Source organism: Neomonachus schauinslandi, chromosome 5 (assembly GCF_002201575.2).
Source record: "Neomonachus schauinslandi chromosome 5, ASM220157v2, whole genome shotgun sequence".
In the NCBI taxonomy this organism is placed as follows: Eukaryota; Metazoa; Chordata; class Mammalia; order Carnivora; family Phocidae; genus Neomonachus; species Neomonachus schauinslandi.
The window spans coordinates 5,879,049-5,894,443 of record NC_058407.1 but is presented as its reverse complement, the minus strand read 5'-3'; the positions used below and the strand labels follow the sequence as shown (position 1 = coordinate 5,894,443).

At 47.8% G+C, this 15,395-nt stretch overlaps 1 protein-coding gene across 1 annotated transcript in view; it reads right to left on the bottom strand.

Annotated features, from left to right (window-relative positions):
• Nucleotides 1–15,395, bottom strand: part of EFCAB6 (EF-hand calcium binding domain 6) — a 206,050-nt gene that overhangs the window by 48,192 nt on the left and 142,463 nt on the right. Inside the window, exons 21-22 of the mRNA XM_021687790.1 lie at nt 6,868–7,062; nt 2,779–2,934 (exon numbers count right to left, since the gene is read on the bottom strand). Of these exons, the coding sequence (XP_021543465.1) occupies nt 2,779–2,934; nt 6,868–7,062 (351 nt within the window). The remainder of the gene's footprint in view (nt 1–2,778; nt 2,935–6,867; nt 7,063–15,395) is intronic.

The following is a 15,395-nucleotide window of genomic DNA, read 5'->3' as shown; positions in this document are numbered from 1 at the left end:
CTATCTATCTATCTATCTATCTATCTATCTATCTATCTATCTATCTACCTTTGAATATTATTCAGCCATAAAAAAGAATGAAATCTTGACATTAGCAGCAACATGGAGGGAGCTAGAGAGTATTATGCTAAGTGAAGTATGTCCATCAGAGAAAGACAAATACCATATGATTTCACTCGTAAGTGGAATTTAAGAAACAAAACAAATGAGCAAAGGAAAAGAGAGAGAGGGGGAGAGAGACAAACAAGAAACAGACTCTTAACTACAGAGAACACACTGCTGGTTCCCAGAGGGGAGACGGTGGGGGGATGGGTGAAATAGGTGATGGGGATTAAACAGTATGCTTATCATGATGAAAAAAACCCCATAAAATAATTGTATCATCAAAGAAAGAAAAATAGAAGGACTGGTTAAGAGTCTGTGCGGGAAGCACTTGGACCCCATGCCCCTGCCGAATTCCAAGTGTCTGGGAAGCTGTCCCCCTCCCCCAGCACAAAACGGGAGCTCTGGAAACTGTGCTCTCTGGAGTCCGGGTTTCTGAACTAAAAAGCGGGTGTCCTAGTGCAAGACAGGGAGGGTTCTTAATGAAAAGAGGGATTAAGTGGAAGCTTGCATATATCCTGACTTTACTAAAGAGTTTCCTATGGCTCCGTAACAAAATGCCAGAGTAGTGGGTGGCTTAAAACACCACACATTTCTTCTCTTGCACTTCTGGGGCACCACAAGTCAGAGATCAGTTTTATTGGGTCAAGATCAAGGTGTCAGCAGGACCGTGTTCCTTCCAGAGGCTATGGGAGAATCTGTTTTTGCCTCTTCTGGCTTCTCGTGGCTGCTGGTGATCCTTGGCTTGTGGCCACACCACTCCAATTTCTCCTTCTGTGGTCACTTCTGGGTGAAACCTCTCCCCGACTCCCTTTTATAAGGACACGGAGATCTGAGGCCCACCCAGACAATCCAGGATCATCTCCCCATCTCAAGACCCTTAACTTAATCACATCTGCAAGGACTCATTTTTCCATATCACATAACATTCAAAGGTTCTAGGAATTAGGACCGGGATATCTTCAGAGGGGCATTATGCAGCTTGCCACACTGACCGTTGAAACTTCCAGGCTTCTTCTCCCAGGCAGCTCCCAGAGTGTTGGCAGCAGGGCACCAGAGAATCTTCTCTGGTTGGGTTGCCAGATTTAGGAAAACAAACCAACAAAAACTTAGCGGGACACCCTGTTAAATTAGAATTTCAGGTAAACAAAATAATTTTAATATAAATTTATCCCAAATATTGCATGACACATAGTTAAACTGAATATATTATTGTTTATCTGAAATTCTAATTTAACTAGGCATCCCTATATGTTATGTGGTAACCCTAGTCTCTGGGAAATTTGACAGCCCAAAAGAAAAATGTTAAAGATCCTGACACTGGGGGTCCTCCAAGGACACTCCCTGCCAGGTTGCTCTACCATAGTAGTTCAGACTGAAAGTTCAAAGCCAAGTCAGTAAGCTCCACCTATCTGCCCAGATTCTAATTGGCTTCTTAGAACCTCACTCTTAAAATAAGCATATTTTTGAGGAGAGTGTCTAACATGGAAAATAGTAGAAAAAAGTGACACTGAGGAGAGATCCCTCAGGTGAAGAAAACTTTAAAAAAAATCTGTTGTTAATACCTTCAGAGAAATGAGATCTTGCACAAGAACACAGTGCTCTGAAAGAGGAACATTCTGAGAGCAAAAACAAGTTCTGGTCATTAGAAATATGATAAGTATGACAGCAGAAACAAAAATCCGAAAAGAAGGCTGAGAGCTAAAATTGAGGAAATCTTCCAGAAGGGGAAGCAGGAAGGAAAAGATGGATGATGGGAAAGATTTTAAAATATGAGGAAATATCCTATGTGGTTGAATATTCAGTAAAAATAAGAGTTTCACGAAGAACAGGAGAGGAAGTCCTTAATGAAGTAATCCAGAAAGTTTCACAGAATTAAAGAGTATGAAAAAGATAAGCTGATGTGTCTGAACACTCCAGAAGAAGATTTTACGACTGGGGGCGTGGTGGGGGTTTCATTAGTGATAGTGAGTACACAGAAAACTATGCAAACAAACAAAAATCATTATTAATTCCAGGGAACCCAAAATGCTACGTAGGAAGGGAAAAGTGATCCATGAAACAGGTCACAACGTTATAAACCCCGAATACTGATCTACCCGAAACTGTGATGCAGCCACATGGGGGCCCACGGAGAAAAGTTTGTGGGTCCCCATGGAGAGGTGGAGGCTGAGGGGGTGAGGCGGTTGGTGCTATGTGATCGATGAAGGAAAGTTAAACCCACATCTTCCTGGTATGGAGTCAACAGACACTGCCTGAAAGTTACAAACCAGGAAGCAGCATATAGAAGCCCGTCACTTAGAACCATGAGTTAAGCACCAAACGGTACCCACGAAAGCGGTAGCTTTGTGGACCGTGGGGACGGGGAAATGCGGAGTAGCAGGGTGAAGGGGCTGCTGTCTTTACTGAGCCTCGTAGAACCATCTGACTCCCACCAAAGGGCATGAGTAACGTGGGGAGAGCAAAAACTAATGTTAGCGGAGAAGGATTATGCTGCTGAGAGCCATGGGGAAGAGAGACGTGCGCCCTCCTTGTGCTTTGGGTTGACTCCACGGAGGGAGGCCCGGATGTTACTTCACTGTTTGAATGGACAGAGAGGAAGAAGCGAAAGCCATTCATTTTCCATTTTCTAGTCCCGACTATGTGAGAAGCACCGTTAAGCCAGCAGAGGAAAACCTGTGTAGAAGATCGGTCAGCTCCTCTTCCTTAAGAGAACAGCCACACTCCTGCAGCACCTTCTGCATCCTGCCTATGGATATATAACCGTTTTTCCATCTGTCTAGTTTGGTGAGTGCTTTGCTGATATCTTGATAATGGTCCTTAAGCTTTTCCCTGAAAGAGAAGACATTTTAGACACCCTAAAACCAGGAAAACAAGTCATTTCTTTAAAGCAAGAGCTCCATGATTGTTCTAATGATGATTTGCTGGGTCATCAAAGAACTAATTTTGAAGATGTTTTGCAGCCTTGGTGTAATGCTTACATTAAAAGGTATTCTGGAAAAAATAATAGGTCTGTATTGTTGTCATGTTATTGTTATTATCATTAGCAAAACTGTGTTAGAGAAATTACCTTTTTTTTTTTATTAGAATTGGTACTTTAAAGATAGAACAAGGAATTAAGACCTACAGTGATATTACAGACATGTGAAATACACCTTGATTCTCCCAGTGAAAACCCATGGAGCACCTACTACGTGCCAGCTACCACTCTGGGTGTTGGGATGCATCTAGGGGTTCAAACAGGCATCCCTAGAAGAACTTACATCCTCATGGGGCGAGGCTGACATGAGACAGAAGGGGTCAGCGCAGTACATCAGTAGAGACTGGAGAGTGGGGCTGAGAAGACCCGCAGTGGGAGCGGGGCTGCAATTCCCATGGGGAGGTGCAGGTGGGCCCCACTGGGAAGGCGGCACTTGAATAGAGATGTGTTACCCCCAAATAGCTCTCCTGGGCCCCAGGACAGCCAGCGCCAACACCCTAAGGCAGAGGTGCAGGAGCTCGGGGAGTGAGGAAGGTGGACAGGCTCTCAGTGTTAGCCGGGGAGAACGGGTGCCCTGGGACCCCTGGCTTTTTATCAGATATTGTGTTGTTAAGAAACACAGCCACTGTTTGTGGGCATCAACTGGCAAACCAGGAGCTGTGCTGTCTTCATATTCTCTCCCACTGATGCTTCTTAACAACCCTGCAAGGGAGGTGGGTAACTATCGCCCCACTTTATAGATGTGGAACAAGGGTGCCCAGAACCACGGTGGAGTCAGGGCCTGACCGGGCCTGCCTCTCGCAGGGACAGAGGCAGCGTCCAGCTGCAGCTTCTGCTGGAGGGCTGTTTTCCTTGCAGAACATGTTCAAGTTTCTATAAATCCATTTTTTAAGGAAAATTCTTCCCTGACCAAAAAAAATATATTGTTATGGGACTAAAAAAGTGTGGAAATCTTTAGGGATGGACCATCTTGCACCTGACTTTGGTGGACTGATGATAAACTCCATGACCTTGGCTCACCCAGGTCTCTAAAAAGAGAGACCTCCTTCCTACTGCCCTGAGCAACATGCTTGTCTGGCGGGCTTAGACTAGGACTTGGCTGTGGGGTTCTTATTCAGGGAAGAGAATGTGCTATAAATTCCAAACACAGAATCTTTGCTGTAATTGTCTACCACCTCAGAAATGTATTTGCGGAGAGAACAGTTCCTTGAGCATGCCTAGGAGAAAGAATCCAAAGGAACAGAACAGTCCAGAAGAGAGGAAGTTGAGTGGGAGCACACAGGTCAGGAGGGGGGTGGGGATAGCGCCGACTTGGAAGCCACCTGGGCCATCCACCCCCTTCCCTCCTTGGCCTCCACTGTGGAGCTGGCCGACTAAGCATTTGAACAACTGATACAAATGAGTTGCATTAACTGTTCTGCAAATGTATACCAACAGGAGCAACATTTTGGATTCCTTTACAGGTGTATGCTGAATTCAGTCCCATGTTACAAATGACTACTCATCATCACAACTATTATATTCCACTTAATCCTTCAAAATGAAAGCAAATGAAGGTATAAAAAAATCAAAACATTTTTTGAGATACATATTTTTAGAAAATTGAGGCATTCAGCATTTCTTGGATTGGTTTCTAGGCAGTAATTATTTCCCTTGCAGAGTGAATATGTGCACAGAGTAAATGAGGGTTTGGAGCATCGATCGTGCCACGCCGAAAAGAAACGGTGGGAGCCGGCCCTCAGGGACGAGCTGCTGCTGCCCTGGGTCCGTGTCTGGTTCCTGGTCTGGACAGTGAGTCAGTCCGAAGAGGGCACTGTCATGGCCAGTGGACGGCCACAGAGCCCTGCCCGACACAGCCTTGCTGGGCCGGGCTTCACCGGTTTTGCTGGTATACCCCCCAGTCTGCATCCCGGAACAGGCCAGGGCTAATGGGGCTAGTTCATCAATGCTGCTCTGGTTCCAAATCTTCAACTCAGACTTGGGCAAAAAAGAGGAAGGCATGGAAAATAAATGTGAGTTTTAAAAAAAGGATTCTTAATTTTCAGAATGTATTTGGGGCACTCCAAACAAAATAAATTCTCTTAGATTTAAGAGGCAAATATAAATTTTGGTCACTTTACATGAACCTGACTCTCGTCTTTTTCATCAGAGGAGGGAGATCCTGTTTACTTGCCAATTTTACAATTCGACATCTTTGAGAAAATGGAAGTTGGTCAGGCATTTTTGTGAAATCAGGCTTGTCTTCTTTGGTAAGAAAGTGTGATTGTGGCAAGGAGGACAGGGTAAGTGTGAATCGGTTAACTAAGCTTGGTGATCTGAGATGCACAGTCTGGTGGCTCACAGTTGGCACAGTAAACAGAAACATGGGAAGGGAACGAATGTGCCGAGAGTGTGAGGAGGATGTGAGATTTCTCTCAGAGCCTCATTACTCACAAGTGGCAGGAGGGAAGACACGAGTGGGTAATGAGGCCAGCCCTGTCTGGTAAAGATAAATTCCACTTTTTCATTAGTTTTATGGCGTATTTGATTTATACCAATCTTGCACCTATTTTTACTTTAAATCTCACAAACTCAATTCTCTTCCTTCAGGCTTTATAACTCAGTAACTTGGACATAATTCAGGGGTGTGTTTGAACTGCTTTTCTCTTAAACCCCATTGAGCCATTACATTTCTTCCCTGTGTCCTTGGGAGTTTTTATTTCCTTTGCGGATACTTTAGTAACAACTCATTCGCTCATTCAGGTGCCATTTGAGGTGGTGAGGACGGACAGCTGAAGTGACAGACCGGAGATGGACAGAAACACGGAGGAGAGCATCATGGGGCTAAGGCAGAGCTGTGGAGTGAGGATGGAGTCCTAGCCTTGGCGAGTGCTGGCGGTGACCATCAGGACCTAGGACTGATCGAGAACATCTGTCCCATTGCTTTATGGTTATATTGAATGCAGCAACATTTTCTCCTGTGTTATAAATTTTTTAAATAGGACATTAGGAATTAGTTTTAAACTTTGAAAGTCGTCGTCTAAGGTCCCACCATCCAAATCCAACACATCACCTTTTGCACAGCATCTTCTGGTCCCTGCGGACAGGCATCCACTTTTGACATAGTTCCAATCACAATACACATACTGGTTAAAATGTCACTTCCCGTTAGCCCTTGATCACAAACATTTTCCACAGCCTTTGTGATGCTAATTGAATAGGCATATACTTTTTCATGTTCCTTGGGGCCACACTTTATAAGGCAGGTGCCCCTTTTAGTTGTTGTTGAAGATATAGTGCAAATCGTATCTTCCAGCCGCTTAACTGTTGGCTTCTACTACATTATTTCTTTGAGGTTTAGTCCTCAAAGTACTGAGTTAAGGAATAGGTCTGTTGGTTCGTTCATTTATTCAAGAGAGGTTTGCGGGGTGCCCACGAGGTGTCTGCACTGTTCTGCACTGCGTGAAGACAGGCATGTCCTTCTGGAACTTGCCTTCTAGTTGGGTGAGGGGCGGGGCCCAGGGTGTAGGTTAGTAAACACTTAAATAGTCTCAAGGGTGACCTACAAAATAGGAATGGTGTGAGACTGTCACTGGATAAGGGGGGGGGGTTGGCTCATGGCCTTTTAGCTCCTTTATACTCTGTGATCTGGTGCCCGTTTCTAGAATCTACAGCAGAAAAGGAGTATTATAATTTCATGACAACTTTGCCAGCACTGGGAGGGACCACTTTAAAACCACTTTTGCCACAAGGGCATGTGACGAACAGGTGGCCAGCTCGCAGACCCACGATACTTACACACTTACCTGACTGGCGCGGCCCTATCCGTGCTCTGCTCCAGCTGCTTGACCTCCTCTTGCATCTGCTGGGGCTTCGTGAAATGACCCATGAAGTTGAAGTAATCCTCCGCGTAGGGCCGATGAATGTCTGCTGAGTAGTTAATCCCCAATTTCTGTAAAAATTCTTGGTAAGTTATGTGTCCTCTTCCCTCCGTGTCATAGCTTTGAAAACAAACAAACAAGACCGTCATCAGTAGCCACCATGGTGTGTGAGCTGGAAATGCAGACTCTGCTCTCTGACAGCACCCAGACCTGATCGGAATCTGCATTTGACAAGATCCTCAGGCAAGGAGCCATAGGCTCATCAAAGTTGGAAACCTGCTGCTCTCATCCACAGAATGGTCACACCTCCTGAGAGGTGATCTTGGTCCCCAGGAAAGAGCAACCAAATTCATTCACTTGTCATTCTGTTAGAAAACGGTTGTGACCACAGAAAATTAAAATCAAGCCTGCCATTCATTCAACAGGGTTTTTTTTTAATCTTTTTTTTTTTAATTGAGCACCTACATGTAAGGGGAACTATGCTAAGGTTTAGAAAAAGTCCTTCAAAAACATATTCAATCTTAAAACTTAAATAAATGAATGCCATTTGATTCAAATCCCCCATTTCCCCTTTGAAGAGATGCCAATTATATACAACCAGTGAGCGAGACCAGTGAGCGAGACCAGTGAGGAAAACAAGATAAGAATTATGCTATGTACCTTTTATGTCGTTTTCTATTATTGAGATGTTTCTGAATTATAATTCATTAAAAAAGGCATAATGGAGGGTTTTTATCTCCCAGCATTATTCAAATAGAATAGAATTACTTCAATAAAAAATTTTAAGGCAAATTGCCAATTTTCTTTAAAGAAAAAAAAACATTTATTTTTACCGAAAGATCTTGGTCCTCGTCTGACTGATAAAAATGGCATTTGCGGATGTGATTTTTCTCAGATGAACTCCCAGTTACAAGGACCAAGACTATATTTAAACAATGTTGTGGGCATAATCCTCTAGCAGGCTGTTTGGACGTTTGTCTGACTGAGCATGAGTGCAGGCAGCTTTCCTGTGTGTGGCCGAGCGTCCCTCTGCTCGTTAACTGACAAGACGTGGAAAAATCTGCAGGATCCCACGCTTGCTCACCTCCAACACACAGACACCTTTGCGACTGTTTCGGTTGAGCAGCGATGAAGAGAACGTATTTATTTCCCCGAATTTCTTGTCCTCGAGGGGTGGGGTGGGGGGAGGAGGCCGAGGGGTAGGAATTTTAGGCAAACCCTTCATGCACTTGTGCTAAAACCCACAGAGCATCCCGGGAGCTGGCATGCCATCCGTCTTTCCCCAAGGCCAAATGGGCCATTCCCTGAAGTGCCTACAGAACTGGGGGGGGGCCCTCCCTCTCCCCCATTTGTCCCTTCTGTGCCCCACACTTCTGCTTCATGTCTGACTTCCACCTGCCCTATTGGCATCCAGACCCATTGTGATCAGGTACTCTATCTTACAAGGTAAGGAGATTCCCCTTCTGTGACTCTGAGGTAGCACAGGGTGGAGAACTAACTCCAAGTCAAATAGACGCTCACTCGCCCTGAGACCCTGGCAAGGCCCTCGGCCACTCTGGGGCTCTGGTCCCTCCTCTGTGAGCCCCTGAAGGCCTTCCTAGACCCAACGTCTCAGGTCAGTGCCTTACTGCTGCTCTCCATATATTTATGAAACCATTTGAGGCCTTTCCAGGTGTCTGTTATTAGTGCAGCCTTAGTACTTGCAACACCCCCCACCCCCGGCCAAATACCATTCTACCTGTATTCAGTGAATTTGCTTTCTAAAACAAAACCAAGTGACACATCCACAAAAGAGGGCCTGTGGGGTCTCTGGCTGCCAAGGCATGTGCTGTGGTTTGGGCAGGGCTATGATGCTCCAGGCTGCACAGGGACCTCTAGCAAGTAGCTCTTCCTGCTGCTGGTGATTAAGGCTCTAGCTGCGGAAAGGGTAGTTTATTTTCCATCAATGTCCCAAGGAAGGGGAAGGAAGGGAAGCTCCCCAAGGCTCCCCGTTCCTATAGGAGGGCTCCGGAAAGAATGGTGTGGAGACCAGTCACTGACCAATGACTCCTCTCTCTTCCTAAGTCAAAAGTGCTGTATTTTCACTTTTGTCTGGATTTCTCCGGGGCCATGGTGAGGATCGGCGGGTAAATGCCCCCTGGGTCTTAGACCAGGGCCTGGCACCCAGTGAGTGCATGCTGGTGTTTGCTGCCGCTGTTCACCACCCAAAGGCTGAACCATACCTTTAGAACGTGCCTTCTTTCCCCGCTAGATGGCAAGTTTGTTGAGGGACAACCACAAGCAACCACGCCGTGTTATCCTTACAAACAAACTCCCAGCGCCTGGCCACAGGCCTCGCAAAGCTTGGTTATCAATATTTGTCTGCTGAGCTACTGCATGCGAAGGACACGTGTTCCTAAGGAAGCGCCACCATCCTGCGTGTTGTGCACAAGAGATTACTGACAACAAACTAAATCATGACACTTGAACTGAATGAAAAGACACTTCTTAATTACCTCATTAATAAAGATCATAAACATTCCATTCTCATCGCAAAGGAAGAGAAGACCAGATTGCACAATTGCAACTAAAATATTGTTATGAATGTGAATAATAAGAGAGTTAATTCAGCTTACATAACCTCACCCTTCATTATATAATCCTTTGTGTAACATTTTAAAAAAATCAACTTGCCTATAAAGGTTGAATTTTAAAATGGCTCGGCAACAGATGTGCCAGGAAAAAATGTGCACATAAACAGAGGACCCATAAAAGCTTGCATTTGCATGTGGCAATGGCCGCTAATTTATGATATAATCCGATTACTCTGCCCAATTATTGTGCATACAGCAATTCAGCTGTACACACAATTTGAATACGTTCACATCGATTGCTTTGCTTTGCTCAGTCTCAGTCCTTTATGCTCAGTTCAGGCACTTGATTCTTATGTCAGTGGCAGCCCCACCTTCTAGCACCTCTGACCCCAGACTTAGAGGGTCTGGGGTCAGCCCCACTGACGACCCAGGCCAGGCAGCAGAGGTAGACGTGACAACTTATGCAGCTTGGGATGTACAGAATCTTCTCAGGGGTCACCAGGGAGGGCGGTCTGATGGCTAACATCACCACCCTTCAGGGTGGTGTTCCCCTGCCCGAGTTGGTCATGGCCACTGGGCACGGTCAGCAAGTCCTGGTGGCGTCACAGGTTTGAGGGCCATCCAGGTCCATGATCCCTCCCTGGTGCTCCCCAGTGAGGGGTGGTCTGGCCTTGGATAAAGCCAGGCCGGCAGGGGAAACGCACTCCTTCAAAGACCACCCACTGAAGTGCCTGACGACTTGGATCACGAAAAGTTCTCTATGTTGAGCTAGGAGCCCACCTGGCCAGTCATCCCCAAGCACTTCCAAAACTCCCTCCCAGCTACCGTGTCCTATTCGGTCTCCTCTGTCCTAAACTAAAGACCTTGCTCATTGGACCCCTTTAATTCCTTTCCCTGCTCCGGGCTGTCCTTGTCCTGCTGTCCCACAGCAGGGTGCCCAGCAGGCTCTTGCCAGGTACTGCCATGGCTGGGCCGATGCAGATGACCAAGCTTCCTGGTAACTTAGAGTCAGGGCTTCTTCCCATGAGCAGGTGCGTTTGGCAAAGGTACCTTACGTAGTCTTTTCTTTTTGTGTTGGAAGACCAAGATACAACTTACCTACCATATCAAGAAATGTGCAAAAATTGGGCATCAACGATCCCCCCAAAGCCTTCTATCAAGTCCACTTGATCAGCTGGCTTTATACAACTAATCCGATACTGTTAATTCGGAGACTTGCCTCCCTGTGTTAGCCTTCTGGGTATGTTTCTAATGCATTGTCTTCATAGTTTTTCAGCAAAGTCTGTTTTAAATCCAAAATAGTCGAATTCTGTCTGATGAAATGAGGCTACAGAAGGTGTTCCACATGCTGAGCAAGTCCCTGAGAAGTGCCTCCCACAGTGGGCCCCCTGGTGCTGGTGGTCCCCGAGCCAGACAGGCTCTGGGTCTCAGGCTCTGTTGTGATGGGCAGTGTCCTTCCTCTCCTGTCCCAGACTTCCCCCTCCTCTGGGCCTCTGCTCACTGGGAAGCCCTTCCTCCTTAATAAAATGACTGTTTATTAAGACTCAGCTCAGGCCTCTTATCCCCCTGGGGGGGGGTGTCCCCTCCCTGAACACCTGCACAGCTCCCACCACCCGCAACATTGTGTTCCGTGCTTACCCTCCCCGCCGAGCTGTGAGCAGCCTGAGAGTGGGGGCTGTCTCTGGAACCCCAGCGTCCAGCACAAGGCCTGCAACTTAGAAAGTTTCAAAGAATTCCTGCTTCGTGATCGCTCAGATGAATGAAGAAATGAATGAATCCACTTCTATCTTGTAATTCATTCTTAGCAATCTCTCCAAAACCACGCCAAACACCCTGCTCCTGAAATCTCATCCTCACAGATCCTGATTTGGCTTCAGTGAGCAGGTTTCCTTTCACACCAGCCTCCTTCAGGCTGGAACATTTTGTTCCTTTAATACTTGATAAGCCAGCCTACGTCCCGGCTCACTTCACACCATGAAAATTGGGTCCTCCCCGATCTGTCCAGCCCCTGTGCAGTTAGTGGGAGCCGCAGGCGGGAGGGTGTCACTTTGGGGCTGAAGCCCACCCAAGCCCGTGTGATCCTACAGCTCTGCAGACACCCCCACAGGGCTCAATGAAGCCACAGCTGGAGGCTGGCCAGCTCCCCAAACCACCACTTGGAAGAGAACCGCCCAGAAGAGCTGATAAACACGCTGTAGACACTGGGTGAGTGAGAAATAAAATATCGCTGTGCTAAGCCACTGAGATGTGGGGGTGAATTCATTAATTTGCTTCCACAGCATTGACTAGACCCTCCAGACTAATCTGAGGCTCTAAAATAGTGCACTTCACAGGTGCTTAATAAACGTTGAGTGATTAATGGATGCTATTTTTTTTTTCTTGTCTACATTCTATATTGTACTCTAGGTTTTAATTGTGTATTTTTGAAAGGGCAGAATGTTATTGGTCTACTCACTTCCACTTATCTATTTTGGGGGGCTTTCCTATTCTGACAAGCAGACCCCCTCAGCTGGCAGTGTGTCACATGGGTCCCAGCCGTCCCCGACTTCCCCGCGTCCCTGGGCGGAGAACGACCCCCCCATGGTTAGGGCGACTGAAGGAGGCTCCTGGTGCGTGGACAGCCCCCGGCTGGCCAGCACCTTCTCACCGGCTCAGCGTCTCCTGCTCTGCAGTGCAGGAGTGGACGTGGGGCGTGGAGCAGGGCGGGGCACCTGCCTTTGCCAGCAAACACGGAGTGGACAACTAGCTGAGATCATGGGAACACGCAGAGAATGGGTGGGAAAGCCTCACCACCAGGTCACCATTTATCATGTCTGCTGAGTAGGTCACGGGTGCTTTGTTGTTGTCTTTTCTTTCCCTTTATGCTTTTCTGGATTTTCTGAGACTTTTATTTATTTATTTATTTTTAAGATTTTATTTATTTATTTGACAGAGACACAGCGAGAGCAGGAACACAAGCAGAGGGAGTGGGAGAGGGAGAAGCAGGCTTCCTGCTGAGCAAGGAGCCCGATGCGGGGCTCAATCCCAGGACCCTGGGATCATGATCTGAGCCAAAGGCAGACGTTTAACGACTGAGCCACCCAGGTGCCCTTCTGAGACTTTTAAAATGAGTATGCATTAATATTGCAATTAGAAAAGAATTTCAAATCTATATGATCTTTTTGCTGCCAGTTTTTATGCTTATGTGTGCCAGGTACTCTGCCTCTATTATTTGTCCCCATTGCCATCCTACTTGATAGTTGACTGAAGCCCAGAGAAGGCAAGCCACTGGCTCACCATCACACAGCTCCTGTGGAGCGCCATGGGACCAGCTGCCGCTCTGGCTCAGAGCACAGCCCTTAGCTGCAGCCTACTCGGCCACCTCAGGTTGTCTTCCCAATTTCTGCAGCAGCATCTAATCTCACATAGCCTCTCCTTCCAGGCTGCTAAAGGCTCATTTGCTCTTCCTAAATCTCTCTCACACCTGTCACTTCCTTCCCAGTCCTCCCTGCATTGCCAGGAAAGCTCACCACTTCTCATGTGGACCACTGAGACAGTCCCTAACTCATCTCTGTGCCTCCCACCCAGACTCCTGCAGGTCATCCTCCCCACTATGGCTAGAGTGATCTTTCTAGAACACAGGCCTGCCTAGGTCTTTCCCTATTAAACACCTGGCCTTAGGATGGGGTCCCTGCGCTGTTCTGCCCTTCATGATTTGGTTCAGCGGACATGCAGCCTGCTCTCCTGCCCAAATGAGGCTGCCTGCATCCCGGGGAACCAGGTTATTCTGCAGTCATGGAATATGACACCCTCCTCTCCCTATTAACTGGACGTTCCTCTGGTGGCTTTCAACCCCATGCTCATCCTTCAGCACATCTTCTGAGTTACCCACCCGGCTGCTCCCAGGGAGGTGTGCCCGGTCAAAAGGCGGGGCAGCGCAGGCTGTTTCCACTTCCTGCCATATGGCTGTGGCCATGGCTCCTGCCCTGCACAGTGGCTGAGCTTCTAGCAGATTCTGAGGCAGCGCTGGGGTGAAGGCATCTTTCTGACCTCCCAGAAACACCCTGTTCTCTTTTGCCCTCCAGTCCCGGATTGGGGAGCAGTTTCCTGACCCCCCTCCTAGCATACTCTGCAAGGCCATCAGCCTCTGGCCTCTGAGTAAAACCACATTCCCCCTTCAGACTTCCGGCCCTCTGACATCTGTATCAGTCACTGCATTCAGCCCTGGTTGGCCAGAAATGGTAGAGTGGTTTCTGCTTCCCTGCCCAGATCCTAGTATGACCATTCCTGAAGTTTTCTCTCTCTGCAATGCCCCTCTGCCTTCTCCCTTGGAGGTAATTCCACATGTGACAGATGCCATCATGGGTTTCCCTGTCACCGTTTTTTTTTTCTTTTGCCCCTGGACACATATCCACACTGCTTCTCCCAGACTCCCTTGCAGGTGAGAGCAGCCAGGTGAAGGAACTCTGGCCAAGAGAATGTGGGCAAGGTGACGGCCACATTTCCAGGCCTGGTCTCTACAAGGTTGACCACATGGTCCTCTGTGCTCTTTCCCTTTCTCTGCTGCTAGACACGGAAGATCCAGGGGGTGGTGGGACTCCTGGCCCCTGAATGATTTGAGGGCAGACCCCGCCCCCTGATATCCACACTAGATCGAGACATCATTATCAGGGCAAGCCCCTGAGATGCCACCCTGTTGGTTACTGCAGCTAGCCTACCCCGACCAACACACCCCTCAGACAAATTGGGCAGAGCAGAGTGAGGCACAGAGAAGGGAAGTAACTTTGCAGAGGCCACACAGCGGTAAGGACAGAGGCAGGAGCCATGGCCACACGCCTGGTGGCGGAGCTCTCCTCTTCAGCCCTCACCATCTGTGGGGTGAGCCAGCTGAACAAACGCAGATGAAATTCTGACCTCACACAGTTTTCAGCACACAGAAGACATCTGTACATTTAATAATGTCAAGAAATTAATAAAGAAATTTTAGCCAAAAGCAACAGGGAGTATCTCAGTCCTATTTAATGGGCATGTGCTCTATCCCCCCTTCAGGAAGATGAGTGAGTGTGCTCTTCTCTACACTGGAGCCCTCGAGGGGGACACTTGGCTCCAGCACCCCTCTTTCCTGTGGCCCACACCCTGCTCAGGAGCTCATCCTGCCCTACCCTGATGGAGACAGCTATCTCCCCGGGCCCACCCTTCCCTTCTCTGAGCTGTTTCCTGACTCATCTTCCTAAAGCATGGCTGGGTCACACCACTGCTCTGCTCAGCCTTCACTATTCCCGAATGTCTGGCTAATGATGCCTGAAAACTAGGACTACAGGCCGTGATGGCCTTGCTCCTCCTTTCTCACCCTGGGAGCCCCGGGTGGGCGCTTCTGGAATACCTCCCGACTGTCCCATGGGTCAGACAGTCCTCCTTCCCCTCTGACCCCCTGGAACATTCCAACCTCACTCCTACCGTGATAGCTTCCTGCTCTTCCACAGCCCCCCCGCCCCCCATCCTCCTGCTTTTATCTCCCATCCTCCTCGCCATGGTCCCTCCTCTGGCATTTGTCACAGTCAACACTGTGCCCCAGCATTTGGGTTAGTGCTTGCATTCCCCGATGGGTCCCCGACTATCGGGACCACACAGTCCCCTTTGCATCATCCAAAAGCCTACAGAGTGGGAGGTCCATCCGTGTGCCTGTGTACCCCAATCTTTTGGTTACTCAGTGGGACCTACTCATTTCATCTACTGAAAGAGAATATGAATAAGGAGCCTAAATTGGCCCTGTGTTGCAACTGATCTAAAAAAAATAAGGATTCTGTAAGAACTTCAAGTTGCTTTTCTAAATTAGACACAAAACAGCCCACCTAGTTCTAAACTCAGCCAACATTTCAGCCTTCCACTTTGAACAGATGA